We start from the raw sequence: 22,725 nt of genomic DNA, 5'->3' as shown, positions 1-22,725 counted from the left end.
GTTTGAAGATGATTTATTTAGGCGGTTACTCTATTCAAATATTTTAAACATAATACAATATCTAAACAGGATGAGGCAACCTATATTCCTCTAATAATCTAATAATTCCCGTTATAATATTCAGATAATGTAATTGGCAGGTTAAATACCTAGGTTCCCAAGCTTTTATCAAAATTTAATTAGATTATAGAGGAATATAGTTTGTCTTGTTTTACTCAACATATACTATCGACTGTAAGTTTCTTTGTCTTGCTTTTTAAAACAATAATTGTATAGATCGGTGACGAATCTACTGTATTCACAAAAAACTAATGGCACAACACAAATCATGATAATAGGTGAATTGGACTATAATTAGGCCCTAAAGAACCACCTTTTTGTATAGTTTTTATGGTAAAAAGTGATAACAAAATGCTCTGATTAGTGTTTTCATGCTTTGCAGGCTATATACAATAAAAACAGTCTATGGAGTACTTTTGGGATCAATTACGGAAAAAAAGAGGCCAATCTTACAATATCCGCTAAGTGCACCACGCGAAGGCAGCAAAACCAGAACTGGAGATGGACTGTCGCGGTCCCGGCGTAACCGCGGTCGGACCGCGGCAGAAGGCTGTTGCGGATTCTGAGAGGCTAGTTGGCCGCGGTCCTGGCGTAACCGCGGTAGGACCGCGATAGGAAGCGGAAAATTGAGGGACTGAAGTGCAAAATACGAGATTTTTAGCCCAAAACCCTATATTAAACAATAGAACTCGCCCAAGGGAGGCATGTAATGTTGTAGAGAGTACTTTGGCAAGAAAAACAAGTGTGAGAGATCACCCAAAACATCATATTTTCTTCTTCTCTTTATTTTTCTGGCAATTTTGATCATGAATATTTTCATAGTTTATTTACCCATTGTCATGAGTAGCTAAATCTTTTGTCTAGGGTTTTGATGGAACCTATTGAAGGATGAACTTCTTGATTATGTTAATATAGTTTGCCAGTTTAATCTCTATTTGTTCAACTACGTATTTGTTGTAGTTAATTGACAGGATCCTCAATTAGCTTTGCCTATTTAGTATGCATAACTCGGGAGAGAGTGCATATTTAGGTAATTGTTGAACAACATCACTCCCAAAGTATAAGAGGGATCTATAACTGCGGGTTTAAATGCGGGATTAGGGATAACGAAGTCTTGAGTGCAATCTAAAGTGAACTGTAATAAACAAAGCCAACTAGCGTATCTCGGGAGAGTGCGTCTAGTAAATTATCGTGATTACTCGGGAGAGATTCACGGTAAAAAGAGTGTTCATGGTTGATAGAGATGTGTTGGTAAATCTATATGAAACATAAACAGAAGGGATTCCATCAATAGGGGAAATCACTACCTTAGAACCTTCTCATTATTGTTCACAACTTAAGCATATTTAGTTTACAACTGTTTATTGACTTTCAATCTTAGTTATTAAATATACCATCAACTGTTATTCACAACGTTTGGGGAGGTTAATTCTAAAGAATTTAGTAAGTCCAACGAAAGTAATTGATAGGTTAATTCTCTGCGGTTTCGACTCTGGGCATAAATACCCAGGTTATATTTGCAACGTCCGCATTGTCCTTTTATAAGGCATAGTTGGGCATGATCAAATTTTTGGCGCCGTTGCCGGGAAATTAACGGTGCTATCAATTACAATTGAAAGAAGTACAAAAATTCTTATTGTAGTCATTTTTTTTTCTATACCCAATTTTTACATTGAAATTTTAATGTTTGTTGACTTGGTTGCACAGGTGCATGCCTAGAAACTCATCGAGATCTGGTGAAGTATTTGAAGCATTATCAGATCCCGAGAAAGTTTTCAAGGCCTTGAATCAGGCTAATCGGAAAAACAAACAACAACCAACAACTGCATAATTCGAAACAGTCATAGGGGATCACGAGGAAAACCCAGCGGTACCAATAGTGCCAGAGGCTGCTCTCTATGACTGGGCACAACCCACAGCTGAAAATCTGTCCACAGCCATTGTAGTTCCGCAGATACAGGCTGAGTCATTCCAAATTACGAATAATATGCTGCACTTGTTGCAGAACAAGGGACTATTTTTGGGGTCGCAAGTCGAAGATCCTCAGCAGCACTTGAAGAACTTCCTCTCTATCTGCAAAACACAAAGGCAGCCCAACGTAACTCCTGAAGCAATCAAGCTGTTATTGTTTCCATTCTCAGTGACAAGAGCTCCCCAGACTTGGCTAAACTCACTTCCCATAGATTCTATAGCAACTTGGGATGAGTTAGTCAGGCAATTCCATAACAAGTTCCACCCATCCAATAAGACTGCTCAACAAATTGATAAAATTTTGAGTTTTAAACAGAGACCAATAGAGACACTGCATAAAACATGGGAGCGCTTTAAAGGGATGGTGGTTATATGCCCGCACCATGGTATTCCAGATCTGATGTTGGGACAGCGGTTTTACATGAGATTGTCAGATAGCATGAAGAACATTGTTGATGCTTCAGCTGGTGGAGCATTTTTGAGCAAAACATGGAGAGAAGGCCAGGGTCTGCTTGACAAGATGGCACAAAATTCGGGATGGACAACCAGGAATGCACCTATTACTCCAGTGGTTCACTCAGTGCCCTTAGATCCATCCAACTCTATGGCTGAAATATGGCCACCTTATTGACACAGATGAGTATACTCACCAAAAAGGTGGAAGAGTCAGGGCAGAAGCAGCAGGTACACATCGTAGATACTGGTATCTACCAATGGGGGTTTGTGCGCATCTTGCATTAGTCAGCCAATCGGTAACCAATGGAATGCAAAACATGATCATCACCACTAACCTGAAGACATGAATTATGTGTCTAATTAAGGAGGCCAGAGATAGGGTGGTCAGAATTGGGGCCAGCAAAATCAGCAATACAGGCCAGTCCATCTACAGTTCAACAATAGAAACATGGGAGGTATGAGACCCCCTAATAATATGGCACCTTACCCAAGGCCACGGGGATATAATAATCAGAATCAGCAGCAGGGGTATCACCCTCCTCAGCAGTAGCATGGTGGAAGGCAGGAAGATGGGTTTGCTAGACTTGAGGCAATGATGCAGCAGGTTATTGGGTCTAATGCAAAGATTAATGAGAGAGTGGATGCACATGATGCAACAATCAAGAATATTGAAGTGCAGGTGGGCCAAATTTCTATGTCTCTGAACAATCGTCCTCATGGGACACTACCTGCAGACACCCAGATATATCCAAAAGACCAAGGCCCAAAGCAGCTAATGGTGGTAAGTCTATGTAATGGCAGAGATCTGGATGTAGAGCAAGAGAGGGCTTGAGAAACTAGACAAGCTGAGACACTTATATCAGTGCTCATTGAGTTGGATGAGTCAACGAAACTGACGGAGGTGCCAGTCCAGCCTGCCCAGGAAGAAAATAGCATTCAAAATGCGACCAAGAAAGAAGATGAGATAGTCCAGGAACCAGTAGTTGATGTAGCAGCTGATAAGGATCAATCCCAGTTGATTGGGAAGAAGAGACCTCCTGCACCTTTCCCTCAGAGGCTGGCTAAGTACCAAAAGGAGGAACAATACAAGAAGTTCTTCGAAATGCCGAAACAAATCCAGGTAAACATACCATTGATTGAAGCTTTGAAGGAGATGCCTGGGTATGCAAAAATGATGAAGGACTTGATGTCCCGAAAGTTTGATTTCCAAGACTTGGCCACAGTTACTCTTACTCAAACATGTAGTGCAGTGGTGACTAGACCAATTGCAGAAAAGCTGTCTGACCCAGGGAGCTTTACAATTCCATGCACTATTGGTAATTTTGCTTTTGCTAAAGCACTGTATGATCTAGGGGCCAGCATCAATTTTATGCCCCTGGCGATTTACAAGAGGCTGGGCATTGGAAGAGCTAGACCCACCTCTATGTTATTGCAGCTGGCTGACAGGACAGTGAAACGACCGTCTAGTATACTGGATGATGTGCTAATTCAGGTAGGGAAATTTGTGTTCCCTGCAGATTTTGTGATCTTAGACAGCAGAGTGGATGAAGAGATTCCTATAATTTTGGGAAGACCATTCTTGGCCACAGGGAGAGCTCTCATTGATTGTGAAACCGAGGAGCTCAAGATGAGATTGAACGATGAGGAGATAACATTCAATGTGCAGAAATCTATGAGGCGACCAAGTGAATTTGCCAATTGTTCTCTTATTGATGCCGTGGATGTAATCGTAGAGATTGATGATGAGGTGCTAACCATTGAGGACCCCCTTGCTGTATGTTTAATGAATTTGGATGAGGTGAATGGAGAGGAACTGGCGGAATGGGTGTTGGCATTAGAGGGTAGAGGGTTCTGGGATAGAACTCTAGAATTTGAGCCCTTGCACTTGGAAAATCGAGAGACTCCTCCAGCCAAGCCATCTATCGAAGAACCACCAAAGTTGGAGTTAAAGCCATTGCCCAACCATCTCAGGTATGAATTCCTTGGACCTAACTCCACATTACCTGTTATTATCTCATCTAGTTTGTTAGATGTGCAGGCGCAACAACTCTTGCAGGTACTTAAGGAGTGCAAGACTGCCATTGGGTGGACCATGGCAGACATAAAGGGGATCAACCCCGCCTACTGTATGCACAAAATTCTACTGGAAGAGGGACACAAACCTTCCAGGGAACACCAAAGAAGGCTGAACCCTAACATGAAGGAAGTGGTGAAGAAGAAAGTAATGAAGTGGTTAGACGCGGGAATTAGCTTCCCAATCTCTGACAGCAGCTGGGTTAGCCCAGTTCAATGTCTACCTAAAAAGGGCGGCATGACGGTAGTTAAGAATGATAACAATGAATTGATCTCTACAAGAATAGTCATGGGCTGGAGAATTTGCATGGATTATAGATAGCTAAATCTAGCCACCCGGAAAGACCACTTCCCACTTCCCTTCATTGATCAGATGTTAGACAGACTGGCAGGGAGGTCACACTTCTAATTTTTTTGGACGGGTACTCAGGATACAACCAGATATCCATTGCACCGGAGGACATAGAGAAGATCTCTTTCACTTGCCCTTATGGCATTTATGCCTTTCGGAGGATGCCCTTTGGCCTATGCAACGCACCCGCCACATTCCAACGGTGCATGATGGCCATATTCACTGACATGGTAGAGGACATAATGGAGTTGTTCATGGATGACTTCTCAGTGGTAGGAAATTCATTTGATGAGTGCCTGATAAATCTGACGCGTGTGCTGAAACGGTGTATCGAGACTAACTTGGTTCTGAACTGGGAGAAGTGCCACTTCATGGTACAAGAAGGCATAGTCTTGGGGCACCGGGTGTCAAGCAAAGGAATTGAGGTGGATCGTGCTAAAGTTGATGTAATAGCAAAGCTACCTCCTTTAACTTCAGTCAAAGCAATCAGAAGCTTCCTTGGGCATGCCGGTTTCTACCGAAGATTCATAAAAGACTTCTCAAAAATTACCAACCCTCTCTGTAAGTTGTTAGAAAAAGATCACCCTTTCTTGTTTTCTGATGATTGCAGGGTAACATTCGAGGAGCTGAAAAAGAGACTAGTCACAACACCTATCATTGTTGCCCCCAACTAGGAGCAACCATTCGAACTCATGTGTGATGCCAGTGACTACGCAGTGAGGGCAGTGTTGGGACAGCGGAAGGACAAGCTGATGCATCCAATCTACTATGCTAGTAGAACGCTGAGTGGAGCCTAGATGAACTATACTGTGACTGAGAAGGAGATGTTGGTTGTGGTGTTTGCTTTCGACAAGTTCAGATCATATCTGATTGGTTCTAAAGTAATTGTATACACTGATCATGCAACTCTCAAGTACTTGATTGAGAAGAAGGAGTCTAAGCCGCGCCTGATTCGTTGGGTGTTGCTGCTGCAAGAATTCGACCTTGAAATTCGTGACCGTAAGGGCATAGAGAACCAAGTCGTTGATCATCTATCATGACTTGAGGGAGCTGAAAATGCAGTTGAGGTTGAAGATATTCTGGAAACCTTTCCAGACGAGCAGCTGCTCGCTACTAGTCTTGAGAAAGCGCCATGGTATGCAGATTTTGCAAATTACCTGGCCTGCGATATAGTTCCCTATGACCTTTCATCTGTACAAAAGAAAATGTTTTATCGTGACTGCCGCATGTATTATTGGGATGAGCCTCACCTATTTAGAATTTGTGTTGACAATATGATCTGGAGGTGTGTCCCCGAGATAGAACAATCTTCTGTTTTGCAGGCTTGTCACGCATCGGCTTATGGAGGACATTTGGAGGGGTCAGGACAACTGCGAAAGTGCTTGAGGCCGGATTCTTTTGGCCAACAGTGTTTAAAGATGCGCACCAATGGGTGAAGGGTTGCAATGAATGTCAGCAGACCGGGAACATTTCTCGTCGCCATGAGATGCCCATGAACCCAATTCAAGAGGTGGAAGTGTTTGATGTCTGGGGGATTGACTTCATGGGTACCTTCGTCAGCTCCTATTGCAATAAGTACATACTTGTTGTTGTGGATTATGTGTCCAAATGGGTAGAAGCTGCAGTGTTGCCCACTAATGATGCAAGAGTGGTGGTGGGGTTTTTGAAGAAGAACATATTCACCAGATTTGGGACACCAAGAGCGATTATCAGTGATGGAGGCACTCACTTATGTAATAGAGCTTTCGAGAAGTTGCTTGCAAAGTATGATGTACGCCACAAGGTGGCTACCTCTTATCACCCGCAAACTAGTGGGCAGGTTGAAGTGTCCAACAGAGAGATAAAGAGTGTGCTAACCAAGACTGTGAACGCCACAAGAACTGATTTGGCAAAAAAGTTAGATGATGCACTCTGGGCCTATAGAACTGCTTTTAAAACACCGACTGGTATGTCACCGTATAGGTTGGTGTTCGGGAAGGCCTGCCATTTGCCAGTGGAACTTGAACATAGAGCGTGGTGGGCACTGAAATAGCTGAATCTAGACATCGAGGCTGCGGGCACAACGAGAATCACAGAATTGCATGAGCTCGACGAGTTCAGACATCTTGCTTTTGAGAGCACAAGGTTGTACAAGGAAAGAATGAAGAGGTTGCACGATAAGAACATTGTGGAGCAAAATTTCAATCCTGGAGATATGGTATTGCTTTATAACTCACGATTAAGGCTATTTCCGAATAAACTCAGGTCACGATGGTCTGGACCATTTAGAGTGGTCGAAGTTTTCCCTTCAGGTGCTGTCGAGATTACCACAGAGAAAGACTCTTGTACATTTAGAGTCAATGGACAGAGATTGAAATTATATGTGGGCATGAGCGAACCAAAGGAAGTGTCTGAGCTACACCTGACTGAACCACAGAGGTCGAGCGAGCCTTAAATGCGCTCATCTGCGTCGTGCCGCGACGTTAAATCATGCGCTGCGTGGGAGGCAACCCATGAATGTGTTGTAAGTGTAATGCATAAAAAAAATAGTAGGAACACGCCCAGACCGCGGTCCCAGCGTAATCGCAATCGGATCGCGGTCAAGGACCTCCTCTAAAAGAAGTCTACCGTGGTCCCAGCGTAACCACAGTAGGACCGCAGTCAAATACCCCCTCTGAAAGAGGTCTACCGCGGTCCCAGCGTAACCGCAGTAGGACCGCGGTCAAATACCCCCTCTGAAAGAGGTCTACCGCGGTCCCAGCATAATCGCGGTAGGACCGCGGTAGGACCGCGGTCAAATACCCCCTCTAAAAGAGGTCTACCGCGGTCCCAGCGTAACCGCGGCAGACCAGCGCGGGACAAGTAAGTGCAGACTTTGTTTTTTTTCTTTTTCCCCCCGCCCTTTAATAAACCTAACCCCCCACTATTCCCCCAAACCCTTATTTTCTTCAAACCACCCGCAACTCCCATCCCCTTCTCTCTTCTCTTCTCTCTTTCACACCATCTCCTATCCCTCAAACCCCCATTGTTGCCCCTCCTTTCTTCTCCATCTCTCTCTCCACAACCTATCCCTTCCATTCATCCTCAAGGTCAGCTTCTCTATTCTTTTCTCTTTCTTTTCCATAACTTAGTGTAATGAGTAGTCTAAATTAGTTTCAATTAAACCCTAGGTAGTGTTTCAGTGTAATTTTTTTATTTTTTTCTTTCTTTTCTTTACTTTTCTCCATTATTTGCTTCTTTTGGCCATGATTGATGCTTAAATGGTTGGGTTTTCATTGTGCTTAACTTGGGGGCGATTTTTAGAATGTTTGGAGGCCTAAACAAATTTTTTAGGGTGAAGCTTGGTGGAGGGGCCTAAATGGCCGAAAATTGGGGTGTGTTGTAAAATTTTGGAGCACTTTGTGCCCTTCTTAGTTTATGGTGGTGGTAGCATTTGACATGATTCACTTGTGGGAGATTGTGTGGGGTATTATATGGCAGAATTGTAGAATTAATAGTGGTGCGAGGGCAATAGTGGAGGTTGTCAAATTTGGGCACCTTACTAATTGGGTATACTGGCATTGATTGACAAAAGGTAACTGTCTGGTGCCATCAGGTGGCGAAGTCTGAGTACCCATCCGACTGGCACATGTTAGGATACATCTGATTGTTACCCTGAATTGTCTGCAGGTAATATGGCCCAAAAAAGGCGAAAGAGCTCGGCAAGCACTTCCCAAATGCCAATATATGATGCCACCAGGTTCCAGTCACAGGAGGTAGAGGACGCGTTTCATGCTAAAGCCACCAAAAGCTTTGTCCCTGAGATTCCTGTTGACAGGGCTGCCCTCCGTATGGAAAAAGCAGACATGTATGAGGAAATCAGACGGAGGGAGATGGAGTTCTGTTTTATGAACCTGAGACGGCAAACCCAATAATAGTCTGGGAGTTCTATGTGAACTGCCTGAAATATTTGTGTCGGTCTGTGATTATGCGGGGCAGGGTGGTAGATGCCTCAATTCTGAAGATTCGTCAGGTCTTGCAGCTTCCCCAGTTCACTGATGACATTGATCATTACCACGACACCCAAGGGGTCACTTGGGACACTATGATTGAGACAATCTGCGCAGGGGGTCGACCAATCTGGCTACAGGAAAACATTACCCTTCACTCCAAGTCGTTCACACATGGAGCTAAGTGCTGGTTCACCATTATTTGCAGCCGGTTATTGCCCACGGGCAACACGACAGATGTGAACCACCTACGGGCTCTATTGGTGTGGTGCTTCGTCACAAAGAAAGACTTTGATGTGGCGAGAATTATTGGAGATGAAATGATCCTTCGGTCACCTCTGCTATCTAAGGGGTTTTACTTCCCCTCATTTGTGACGAGGTTGTGTCTGCTGGATGGTGTCCCCACCAATCCTACAGATGGAGCTTTGCCCACAAAAGCGGCATTCAGAGCTTCAAAGATCACAGTGGGCAGAGATGCACCCACAACTATTGAGCTTGATGATGAGGATGACGCCCCAGCACCCATGGCACCATCCAGGAGATCCTATGATGGAGCCGGATCCTCTCGGCGACCCCATACTGAGGCAGGGTTCTCTAGATCACAGCCCAGCCGACCCATGTTGCATTCTTTGGAGGAAGAGGTGGCAGATCTTCGCTCCTCGGTGGATGGCCTGCATGTGGGTATGGATGCCATGTCTCAGAGGTAGGCCAGGTCTGAGAGCCGGATGATAGCTTGGTTCCGTGCTTTGGGGAGGACTTGTCATGTGGATCCCCGCACCGTCTCCGACTCCGAGTGATGCTCAGGAAAGTCTTCTTACCCTTCTGCACTTTATTTGTGTTATGACATGGGGACATGCCATATTCTTTTTGTATGGGGTGGGAGACTTGCTTTAGTGGGATATTGTTAGTGTACATATACATTGAGTATGTTGTAGTTCTGTATCTTTGTTGTTGTGTATAATTGGTTGTACTCACCTTAGAAGTAACTAACTTGGCCCTACGACGGACACTTGTCGACGGGTCTCTTGAGGGTCAAAGTCGGGTTTTAGAAAAAACAAGTAGTGTAGTCCATTTAGATTTTTTTTATTTTATTTTTCTTTTTAGGTAGTGTAGTAATTCCTCCTTGGTTTTTCTTTTGACCACGGTTCTTTTCCAAGGGCTTTTCTTGAACCGGGTTAGGTAGATTTTTCTTTAATATTTTTAGGACCCTTAGGACTCTATTGGACTAAGATGGGTGAGGGCAAGAATGCAACCCGTAATGTACACACCTGCAAATAACTAAAACGAACTTAAGGGTGCGACGTCTAGGCTCGTTTGTAGACTCGTAATTTTATCCCTTAATTATGCACACCTTGTCTTTCTTGAATGCTTACGTGAGTGTGTTGACAAACTAATTCGGAATGAGTTACATGCCAAGTATGTGTGATATAATACTTGTATTCTGTGCTTGCATGCGATACCTAGAACTTGCCATGTGTGTTTGCAAAGCGAAATAGAAGTTGTTTGGCCTTAGAGATGATTGAGGAATTTCCTAGTGTAGCCTGTATAATTATGAATCCACCTGTACATATTGCCATAGTTAACCCCTTCGAGCATGAAGCCTGTTCTTTGATAACCTTACAATTACCTACATCCCTGTGTTTGAATAGTTTGACTGTTTGAATAGTTTGACTGTTTGAACCTGTACCTCCTAGAAGCACTTGAATCGTTAAAGAGCATATAAAAGTCAAAGTGTGGGGTAGTAATGGAGTGGGAAAAGAAAAATCAGGAAAATACTTGAATGGTGCAATGACTGTTAAAAATAAAAATAAAAAATAAAAAAAAGAGGCCAGTTGCACCTAAAGAAAAGTGGGGGTAGCCTATGAAACAAGTGTGGAAGAATGATTGGGTTGAACATGAAAATTGGAATAAAGGGAACGATTGTATTAAAAGTGCTTAGGGAGGTTAGTCACTATATCCAAATATATCCTACCCGTACCTTAGCCTACATTATAACCAAATAAAGACCTCTTGATCTTGGACTGAACAACTCGATTAGTAGAGTATTACACTAAGGGCAAGCTTATGGTGTATCTGTGTGGCATGTGAATGTTCTTTGCTGAGAGTGAGTGGATTCGTTCTATCTATAGTTCCTTGTTGCTTGATTTTATGTGTGTGGAACTTCTCTCAGAAATGTGATGTGAGGGCATGTGACTCAGGAAGAAAAAGCAAGTTTTCACCTTTGTTTAGAGTAACTAGAGTAAGCACGAGTGTGGCATGGCATTAGAGTCTTCATCTGAAGTGTGGCTGTTGCACTACTTAGATTGTTCTTTCATAATGGCGGGTGTGACATAAACTGGGTAATGCATCGAATGATTAGGCCTAGAAGTGTGGTTCAACTTGCTCGAGGACGAGCAAAGATTTAAGTGTGGGGTGTTGATAATAGGTGAATTGGACTATAATTAGGCCCTAAAGAATTACCTTCTTGTATAGTTTTTATGGTAAAAAGTGATAACAAAATGCTCTGATTAGTGCTTTTCATGCTTTGCAGGCTATATACAATAAAAACAGTCTATGGAGTACTTTTGGGATCAATTACGGAGAAAAAGAGGCCAATCTTACAATATCCGCTAAGTGCACCACGCGAAGGCAGCAAACCTAGAACTGGAGATGGACTGTCGCGGTCCCGGCGTAACCGCGGTCGGACCGCGGCAGAAGGCTGTTGCGTATTCTAAGAGGCTAGTTGGCCGCGGTCCTGGCGTAACCGCGGTAGGACCGCGGTAGGAAGCGGAAAATTGAGGGACTGAAGTGCAAAACACGGGATTTTTAGCCCAAAACCCTATATTAAACAATAGAACTCGCCCAAGGGAGGCATGTAATGTTTTAGAGAGTACTTTGACAACAAAAACAAGTGTGAGAGATCACCCAAAACATCATATTTTCTTCTTCTCTTTATTTTTCTGGCAATTTTGATCATGAATATTTTCATAGTTTATTTACCCATTGTCATGAGTAGCTAAATCCTTTGTCTAGGGTTTTGATGGAACCTATTGAAGGATGAACTTCTTGATTATGTTAATATAGTTTGCTAATTTAATCTCTATTTGTTCAACTACGTGTTTGTTGTAGTTAATTGCCAGGATCCTCAATTAGCTGTGCCTATTTAGTATGCATTACTCGGGAGAGAGTGCATATTTAGGTAATTATTGAACAACATCACTCCCAAAGTATAAGAGGGATCTATAACTGCGGGTTTAAAGGCGGGATTAGGGATAACGAAGTCTTGGGTGCGAACTAAAGTGAACTGTAATAAACAAAGCCAGCTAGCGTATCTCGGGAGAGTGCGTCTAGTAAATTATCGTGATTACTCAGGAGAGATTCACGCTAAAAAGAGTGTTCATGGTTGATAGAGATGTGTTGGTAAATATATATGAAACATAAACAGAAGGGATTCCATCAATAGGGGAAATCACTACCTTAGAACCTTCTCATTATTGTTCACAACTTAAGCATATTTAGTTTACAACTGTTTATTGACTTTCAATCTTAGTTATTAAATATACCATCAACTGTTATTCACAACGTTTGGGGAAGTTAATTCTAAAGAATTTAGTAAGTCCAACGAAAGTAATTGATAGGTTAATTCTCTGTGGATTCGACTCTAGGCATAAATACTCAGGTTATATTTGCAACGTCCGCATTGTCCTTTTACAAGGCATAGTTGGGCGTGATCAAATCACAATTAATTTAATATTACTAAATTAAATTAATATTAAGTAACATGGCAGAAAAAATAACCTAGAAGAGAGAACACATCAAAGCGCTAAAGGAAAGAGGACTTAGAAAAAGAAGAAGATAAACACAGGGAAGAAAGGGGACTAACGAGTAGAGTCGAATATGTCCAGTTCTGGCTCTTCAAAAAAAAAGAATAATAAAACGAGAACTTTTACCTTAAAATCATTATTGAGATTGTACAAATCAATGATTTATGATCAATTCCGTCAATTAAAACTGGTAATCTTGGTGCATCTTATTGCCATCTGACTGCATCCACCAACCTTGGTATTAATGATGAGATGCCAGTAATTAACAGAGTCAAAACAAGAACAATCATATGATGGATTTAAGATAAAACTTTTCTAATTATAGTCACAATTATATTAGAGGCATCAGTCCCATTGCTCAGAGAATGCATGCGAAGCGTTATATTTAACATCTAAATGTAAAATCTTTCTGAGCTTGACAAAATAATAATGCGCAGCAAATAAGAATGGATTCAGGAGTTGTTTGGTAGGGTGCATAAGAATAATGATGAATAGGGTGTATTAGTAATGCTGGTATTAGTTATGCTTGCATTAGTTATACTGGTATTAGTTATGCTGACATATTTCTTATCCATTGTTTGGTTTGATGTATTAAAGCATTGCACAATTTCTAAAAGAATTGTTTGTTTACAAAAATGCCCTCAAAACTAGTTCACACTCTAACTTTTTAAAAGAAATATATGTTGAGAAATATTTTTATATGAAAAAGTTTACAAAAAATTATTTGATTTGCCTACCTATATTGTAAAATAAAATTAAATATTTATTTATAAAAAAGAAAATATGCTAAGTATTTATTTATTCACTAGGGATATAATTTTATTTCTCACTATTTGGATTATTTTGAACTTGCATTAATATACTAACTAACATATTTTAATCAAACATAAATTTTGAAGGACAATTTTGTCTTTAACTAAGCTAATGCATGCATTAAAACTCATTGCATTGCTAATACCATTGTTTTCTATGCATTAGTTATGCATAGGATAATACCAAATAGGATGTATAGCTAATGCTTGCATAACTAATGCATAGTTCAAAATGTATAGGTTCAAAATGTGTACCAAACAATGTATTATTAATACACAAAGCTAATGCATGCATTATTTTATCTAATGCATCCTACCAAACGACCCCTCAGTGTCTTTAACTTTCTCTGATACGTGTGTATATATATATATATGTGTGTGTGTGTGTGTGTGTGTGTGTGTTGTATGTGTTGACACTCAATCCAAATTTATTGATTTAGTATTATGCATTTGTTTACATCAATCTTGAAAATATATAATTATGTGTGTTACGAAAAACCATACTATTAAGAGGAATTTTTAGAAAATCATTGTTGGCCCAGGTAAAGTTTGTTTTGATGATTGACAAAGGAACTTCAGCATGAACCAGATCCATACACAGTATATACGGACAGAGGCAGATTCGAGCATAAGGAATGCACGTGAAGGAGATAAGCTAACTTGTTATATCTGATATCTCCTGATCGAAAAGGTTGTATAATTGATAAGGAGAAGCACTCAAGAGAATACTATCCAAGATAAGGAAGGAGTTAGAAGTTAAAGTTAACTAGAACTCTTCCAACAAGGAAGAGTAAAACATTGAAACTCTAGTTATTTCCTATTCTACTAACTCTATATATTACAGGATGTTCTCATTTTACAGGTGACGCACAAACGTTGAAGTTAAACGTGAGTGAGAGCAAAATAGCAAGACATTTGCAAGCAATGCTGGTGTGATTCAAGTGTGCGAACCTGAAGCTACATGAACCAGATAAAAGAATTAGTTCCAAGTGTCTGTCTTTTATTCTAGTTTCATTATAGCTTTATTTAGAAGCAATTATATTAGGTACTCTGAGTATTCAAGTTAGAGTTAACTTGAAGTTGTTGCAACAGTTAGAGGTTGGTTGCCACAATGGAACTAGAGGTAATCCTTAGGTTTACAAAGAGTTTTATAAATACTATTTTGGCTGAGTGATTTAGTGAAGTGTTGGAAAAAATCCAGCTGAGTAGTAGGTTGTGGTTTTTTTACCTTTTGAGTTGGGTGTTTTCCACATAAAAATACTTGTGTTCTTTACTTTTTGCATATAATTTCAGCAACAATAGTATAAGGAACACGTAAAGAACCAGGTCCTTCTACAATCTGTGCACGCAAAAATCGGACACCATACAAATCACCCCCCTCTTGTGTGGCCCTAAAGTATAAAACATCAACCACAATTGTTATGCGGCTATTAATGCTCTATAGTTATAATATCCGTATTTACTGGCCGTAGCTACAAATTTTGTTGCTACTTTGTTGTATTCCATGTATTTGCGTGATTGTATTCATAAATACAGTAAGTTAATTGTCACGTCCCAAATCCCAACCTGTCGTGACGGCACCTATCACATTACTAGGCAAGCCGACAATCACATAATAGCTACACATTTGAATTTAAAACATGATTTTTAACAAGTTCAATAGTAGAAAATCTCATAGATAACTGATAAGAACAACTGAAATTCAATAACAACAAATCTCAAAATTCAGGTGTCACCGAGAACATGAGCTATAATGTCAACATAGTCTAAAACTCTAGTACAACTATCTAAGAAAATAGAACAATACCAAAAACATGAGAGAAAGGAGAGTCAAGGTTTGCGGGTGTCATAGCAGCTACCTCAAGATCTCCCAACAGGTACTATCACCACTCTAGCAACCACTGCATCCAGATATACCTGGATTTGCACACAAAGTGAAGCTTATAGTATGAGTACAATCGACCCAATGTACTCAATAAGTAACAAGACTAACCTTGGGCTGAAAGCAGTAACGAGCTCAAAAAGATACAATCTAAATCAGAATAATGACAACACAAATATAACAAAATAATGACAGTAATAACTCTGAAAACTTCAATATTCAGCTCATACACAGTACATAAATTTAGGCATATTTTCACGTTCAACAATTTAAGCTCAATATTGATAAAATATGTCAAGTATAGCTAGCATGAGGAATGTTACATCTCTATGACTACATGTCAAATGTAATGCATCACAGTGATTATCTCAGGTACTCACACTCTCAAAGTACTCAATTTGTTTGTCTCAAACTCCCACTCATCACACACCATCATTCAGCATTGTACGGGTGATTGCCCTCACTACTGGTATGTCATACTACGGAGGGGAAGATCCTGCCCAGACTCTAATATAAAGCCAATATGGCTTACTACGGCGTGCAGCTTGATCCCATAGTATCACTCACAATCCGGCTCTTAGGCCCTAACTCAGTCATCGATCTCTTTAGTCTCACGGGCTCACAAATCTCATACCACTCAGCCCAAACAATGATAACAGGATGTAACAATAAATGATAATAGAGTCAGAGATATAATATGCAAATGAATAAATATGATTGAGTACATAATTTCAACTTAAGCAAATAAGTCAACATCACGAATGATCTCAATGAGTCCCAACAGAATAAGTACATAGCCTAAATATGATTTCTAACATATATTACAGCTCAATTACTCTGACACGTAGGAATTCCACGGATAGAAACAAGACTGGATAACAACACAGTACCACAGAATCAACCGAGTCATAAATATCACGGTAAATACCCACACGCCCGTCACCTAGCATGTGTATCACCCCAACACCAACCATATAACACGTATTCCAGGGATTCATACCCTCAGTACCAAGTTTAGAAGTGTTACTTACCTCAAAGTGCACAACTCAATGCTCCAACAAACCCTTGTCTTGTGAATCGGCCTCCGAAAGACGCGAATCTAGTCACAAACAACTTAATATAATCAATACAAGTTATAGGAATCGATCCCATACGATAAAGCTAAGTTCTTTAACAAAAATCAAGAAGTCAACCCAAAAGTCAACCCCAAGCCCACGCCTCGAAACCCGACAAAATTCACACAATCTGAACACCCATTTGATAACGAATCCAACCATACCAAAATCATCCAATTCCGATCACAAATTGACACTCAAATCCCCAAATCTTACTCTCCAATCCCTAGTTCAAAATTTCCCAAATTCACCTCAAAAATACATAATCTAGGTGGAAAAATCAATGGGTATTCAATATTAATGGGCAAAAGTGATCAAAAGTAGCTTACCTCTTGATTTAGAGTGAAACCCCTCTAGAAAATCGCCACAAACCTAGCTTCCAAAGTCCAAAAATTGAAGAAAAGTTTCAAACCCTCATTTATATCTATTCTGCCCAGCGAAACCGCACCTGTGGTCATGATCTCCACTTCTGCAGAATCGCTTCTGCAATCTCACATCCGCATCTATGGAAATCACTAAACTCCCGACCACCCGCATCTGTGGTCACAATCACGCACCTGTGAGACTGCTTCTGCGGCCCATCACCCACATCTATGCGTCCGCACCCACCTCGCGCATCTGCGATCATAGCCAAGTTGCCAAGCTCCACACCTGCAGACTCCTAATCACAGAAGCGCTTTCACTTCAGCAAAAAATCACCCGCTTATATAGACCTCACTACCTCCCTTCCATTCTATACCTGTGACCAAAACTCCACACTGCAGTACCGCATCTACGACCACTCCCATCGCAGGTGCGAACGCACCAGAACTGAACCAACAGATTTTACATAAGTTCACAACTTAATCTGAAATCAACCCGACTCACACCCAAGGTCCCTAGGACCCTATCCAAACATACCAACCCATCCTAAAACATCATACGGACTTAGTCGAAGTCTCAAATCACATCAAACAACATAAAAAATATGAATCGCACCCCAATTCAAGACTATTGAAACTAATGGATTACCAACTACTACAATCGATGTTGAAACCTATCAAATCAACTCCAATTGACCTTAAATTTTGTACACAAGTCATAAATGACACAACAAACCTACTCCAACTTTTGGAACCAAAATCTGAGTACTTGTCAACTTTTCAAACCTTTAATTTTTTAACTTTTCCCAATTCAAGCCAAAACAATCTGCGGACTTCCAAATTAATATCCGAACATACTCCTAATTCCGAAATCACCATACGATGCTATCGGGACTATCAAAACTCCATTGCAGAGTCGTTTATACATAAGTCAATATTTGGTAAACTCTTTCAACTTAAGCTTCCAACCTCGGGACTAAGTGTCCTAATTCATTCCGAAATATCTCCAGAATCGAACTAACCACCCCAGCAAGTAACGTAACAACAAACGAATATGGAATGAATAATAAATGGAGGAATGGGGCTACAATATTCAAAATGACCAACTGGGTCGTTACATTTTCCCCCTCTTAAACAAATGTTTGTCTTCGAATAGATCTAATGTAACACCCGGTAAATTTGAATCCGTTGTAGATGTATTAAATGAGTATTCATGTGATGGTTATCAATTGGTTATGATAATAAGTGTACGAGGCATATCATAAGTGATTTGGGGTCCAAGGAGAGGCCTAAGTCTAAGTCAAGTTTGAAAATTTCATGACAAACTAAGATTCCAAATGAGCATGCATAAGACCAAACTTTGCACGAGCATATCTACATTTATATAAGGTATTATGTGATTCAAAACCCATCAAATGAAATATCTTTGAGTCTAATTTCTAACGCTTCAAACCATTCAACATTTGGACACTCCTACCAAAAGTTATGACCAACTTACCAAAACTAGTGCAAAATTTTAGACTATCGCGCCGCCCCATGCGTTGCCCCATGCGGCGCGGCTGTGTAAATTAATAGAGCACCTCCAAATTTCGTTTCTAAACACATTTTCATTACTACACCGCCCCATGAGTCGCCCCATGCACCGCGACTGTGCAAATCTTCATTTTTTGTCAACCCCACCCTATTTTGATATAAAACCTTCGGGGGCTATTTTCCCCACTTCATTTGAATGAATTTTAGGGTTTTCCTCCACCCTCTCAAGACCTACAACCCCTACCATCTTCAAGGTAAGTAATCCCCATCATCTTGGTGTGAATTTCATTATTTACACACTAGTATTGATGAAATCTACACATAAAATACTTAGATCTTCAAGGGGATTTCTTCAAGAACTCAAAGGAGGGTTTTGCAAGATTTCTTCCAAAAAGGTAATCCTATACCCTTATACTTACATGTATGGATTTATTAAGGGAATATGAGTATGAATAAGTATTGGAACTCTTGGTATGTTGATTGGGAACCATAAGTTCCCAATTTGATTACACAACTATTATAGAGATTTAAAGATGTTTATTTAATGGAACTTTGTTGGTTGAGTGTGGATGGATGGTCATATATGTGATTTTGGGAGTTATAAATTGGTTAATCATGATGATGGAATAAATTATTGATGAATGGTGGTAGTTAGATGAACTAATTATATGACGATGAGATGTAGAGATTTAGGCTTACAAGGTATTTGATAATATGCCTAAATGGCTTAAGTTATGGAATTTGTTACTAATATTGGGTTCCATTAGATGTTGCTATTGTAGATTGAAGGTTCTTAGTATTGTGGATCATTGTAGTATCACTAAGGGGCGAAATTGAGGTATGTAAGGCTAACTCTTTACTTTTGGGAATGTCTATGATTCTCCCTACGTCCCATTCCTTATGACCATTACCAGTTTCCTCAGAAAGTAACTATGCCTTAGTTCCCTGAATAGTAGTAGAACTTCTATTCTCTAGATGGCATAGTCTCATAATCATTCGATATTCTATGAGTTTCAGTTATGATAAATCAACTTATTATGAATACTCATCCCAGTCTAATCCTATTCACTATTCCAGTATCATGTAACTTGGTATGGTTCATTATTTCAGTATCATGTATTGTAGTATGATTCTCAGTTCCTGATTTTATATTCTTGAATGTTAGACACCTGTATTTGGGCCTGAGGCCGCAGTTCATGCTTTATGCATCTTTGGGCCTGAGGCCGCAGTTATGTAAACATATACTTGGGCCCGAGGCCACAGTTGTGCACATATATATATACATATTGGGCCTGAGGTCGCATTTTAATATTCAGTTAAACAGGTTGTTCATCATTCAGAAGAGGGAGTATTCACATCCTTACTTCCTTGTTCAGTTATCAGTTTATCAGCTAGCAGTTCAGTTTCAGTTTCAGTATTGACAATTCTTTTGTTCAGCTATTTTACATACCAATACAATTCAAATATACTGACGTCCCTTTTGCCCGGGGCCTGTATCTCGCGATGCAGGTAACGATTTTTAGGTTGATGATTCTGCTTGCTAGGACATCTCGTATCAGCTATTGGTGAGCCCTAGTCTTCCGGGGCCTTATCTCTCTTTTGTTTTAGTCATTATAGTATTTCAGTTAATAAGGTATACCGGGGACCTTGTCCCGGTAAACAGTTAGCATTTTCAGTATTCTTTGGAGGCTTCGCAGACTATAACCCAATCAGACAGATATTAGTAGGCTTTTATGTGTTAGCCTTGTCGGCTACTTGTTTATACTTGCAGACCCTTTCAGTATTTTCCGCATCTATGATATTTCAGTCAGACTCTTTAGTAGATTATCATGCCATATATTTACCTCTAGGTTACAGTTATACCAAATGTTGATCTAGCCATACAGTTGGTTCGCTAGGTCACATGCAGTCAGGCACCGAGTGTCGTGTTATGTCCAGGCCCAGGTTCGGGGCGTGACAAAGCTTGGTATCAAAGCACTAGGTTCAAGAGTCCTAGGGAGACTACGAAGCCGTGTCTAGTGGGGTCTCTTTTATGTGTGTGTGCGCGCCACACATGTAAACAGTTGACCACCAAGACATCTAGGATTGTTCCATTTCTTTCATACTCTAGATCGTGCAGTTAGAGCTTTGCTTTCAGGAATCTTTCTAACCTGTGCGAATTGCGTATTTCAGAAAAATGCCTGCAAAAAGAAAGTACATCAAGAGGGCCTCAGCTACTAGCCAGGGGGCCACAACTAATGCTGCTCAGGAGGAGGACACTCCAGCCTAGGGGGTTGCATCGGGCTCAGTGCCCAGTGCTTCAAACATGGATATCGGGGGAGCTATCCAGTTGCTCACCCAGATTGTTGCTAATCAGGCTCAAAGGCAGGGAACAAGTGATGTTCATGAGATGGGTAGTTCCAGGTCTAGGGAATTCCTCAACATGAAACCTCCCATCTTCACAGGGTCCAAAAAGGATGAGGATCCGCAAAACTTCATTGATGATGTTCAGAAGATATTTCGAGTGATGCATGCTACAGACACTGAGGCAGCAGAGCTTGCTGCGTACCAGCTGAAGGATGTTGCCAACACGTGGTATGAAACATGGGAAGAGTCCCGAGGGGAGGATGCAGATCCTGCGACTTGGAAGGATTTTGCAGATGCGTTCCTTGAGCACTTTCTACCCATTGAGGTCTTGGAAGCTAAGGCTTTGGAGTTTGAGAGACTCAGACAGAATGATATGAGTGTGAATGAGTACTACCTCAAGTTCGTCTCTCTGGCCAAGTATGCTCCGGAAATGGTACGTGAAATGAGGGCCAGAGTTAGGCGTTTTGTGTTGGGGCTTTCAGATGATTTGTTTGCTGATGCTAATATAGCTGCTCAGAATAATGACATGACCATTGTGAGCACGTGATTTTTTCCCTATATGAATTATTCCAACAAATTCAAAACAAAATAATTTCTTTCAGTGTCTGCAATTTTGTTGGATTTCGCGGCATTTTCTGTTAATTATTTGCATTTGTCTGTGCACGTTTATTTTATTTAATTCATGAAAAATACAAAAAATATGTTGCATCTGCATTTAGGATTTAATTTTAATATTTTTAGATTAATTAGCAAATTAGTTTGTTTTATAAAAAATGAAAATCACAAAAATAATTCATTTTTGCATTTTTACTTTTTAATTTTGAATTGTATAATTTTGCTTTAAATTTATGATTTAATTAATTATTGTAAATACCATGTTAAGTGATTAATCTAATTGGGTAGGTTAATTTAGTTTAAAAATTATTATTAATTAATTTAGGTTTTATTTTAATTTTGGAAAAAGAAAAGAATTGTGAAATTGAAAAAGGAAAAAGAAAGAATGAAAGAAGTCCAAATCTGGGCTCAAACCCAATTTAATTGTCCCAGCCCAAATGATAATCACCCAATACCCGGCCCAAACCCACGCCTTGACCCGGTCGGTTCCCCCCTAAATCAAACGACGTCGTTTCATGGGCAACAGATCAGGACCGTCAAGGTTTCTTGATCGGACGGTCCTGAAGCCCAGGTCCCTTAGTATTTAACTGTCCAAACCTGCCCCCCCACCCCTCACTCATCTCCTTCACAAACCCACCCCTGCCAAACCCTAACGCCGCCACCCCTAAATTCCCCCACCGCCGGAGGCGGCGCCACCACCAAACCACCCCAAATTAACACCCCAAACTCCCCTTCATCTCCTCATTCTAAATCTTCACTTCTTTTCCCTCGAATCTGTCCCAAATTCTTCGAATCTCAAATCAAAGATCCGAACCCTAAAATTTCGAAACCTAAATCAGTGTGCCTTTTTGAGGATTTGAAGCCGAAACTGGTTTTATTCATGTGTTTTCATTTGAGAACACATGATTAAAACCATTTCGGTCAAAATCGAAAGCTCAAGGATTGAATTCAAGTTTAGGCCCGTCTAGTTCTTTAGGTACTTCTCAGTCTCTTTTCATTTTTCTTGCATGTTTCTTCTTCTTTCTTTTAAGATCATTTTCATCCTTTTTTCTGTTTTCTCTTTTCTTTTCTTATGTGTTCATCTTTCGTTTGTTTTGGTTGCATAATTAGCCTAATGACGAGCTTAGCTTAATGGCTTTGTTAATCAGTTTATGTCCCTTTTCCTTTTGTTTTGGTCTATTTTCTTAAAAGCTTGCTGGTTTTTCTTGTTGGAAATTCCGTTTAGCCCATTAAATTTTGATTGTTGATTGGGGCTCGAATTGTGTTTTGAAGTCAGAAAGCCCAAGAGGGGATTCGACCTGGGTTATACAGACCCACACCCAATTGAGTTAGGTCAATTTGACCCATATTCTATCTTGTTTCAGGGGTAATAACCGG

The 22,725-nt window shown here is 40.5% G+C and overlaps 1 protein-coding gene and 1 non-coding gene across 2 annotated transcripts; one reads left to right on the top strand and one right to left on the bottom strand.

Annotated features, from left to right (window-relative positions):
- Window positions 1-2,314: 2,314 nt before the first annotated feature.
- On the bottom strand, window positions 2,315-2,421 carry LOC142182410 (small nucleolar RNA R71). The gene has a single exon (XR_012711245.1). It is a non-coding gene; the product is annotated as a small nucleolar RNA R71 (small nucleolar RNA).
- An 18,271-nt stretch (window positions 2,422-20,692) lies between these two features.
- Window positions 20,693-21,280, top strand: LOC142181798 (uncharacterized). The gene has a single exon (XM_075255345.1). The coding sequence runs from the start codon at window positions 20,693-20,695 to the stop codon at window positions 21,278-21,280; it is 588 nt and encodes a 195-aa protein (XP_075111446.1).
- Window positions 21,281-22,725: the final 1,445 nt, after the last annotated feature.

This window comes from Nicotiana tabacum, chromosome 6, assembly GCF_000715075.1.
Source record: "Nicotiana tabacum cultivar K326 chromosome 6, ASM71507v2, whole genome shotgun sequence".
Classification (NCBI taxonomy): domain Eukaryota; kingdom Viridiplantae; phylum Streptophyta; class Magnoliopsida; order Solanales; family Solanaceae; genus Nicotiana; species Nicotiana tabacum.
The sequence above is the reverse complement of the archived record's forward strand: the minus strand, read 5'-3'. Positions and strand labels throughout refer to the sequence as shown.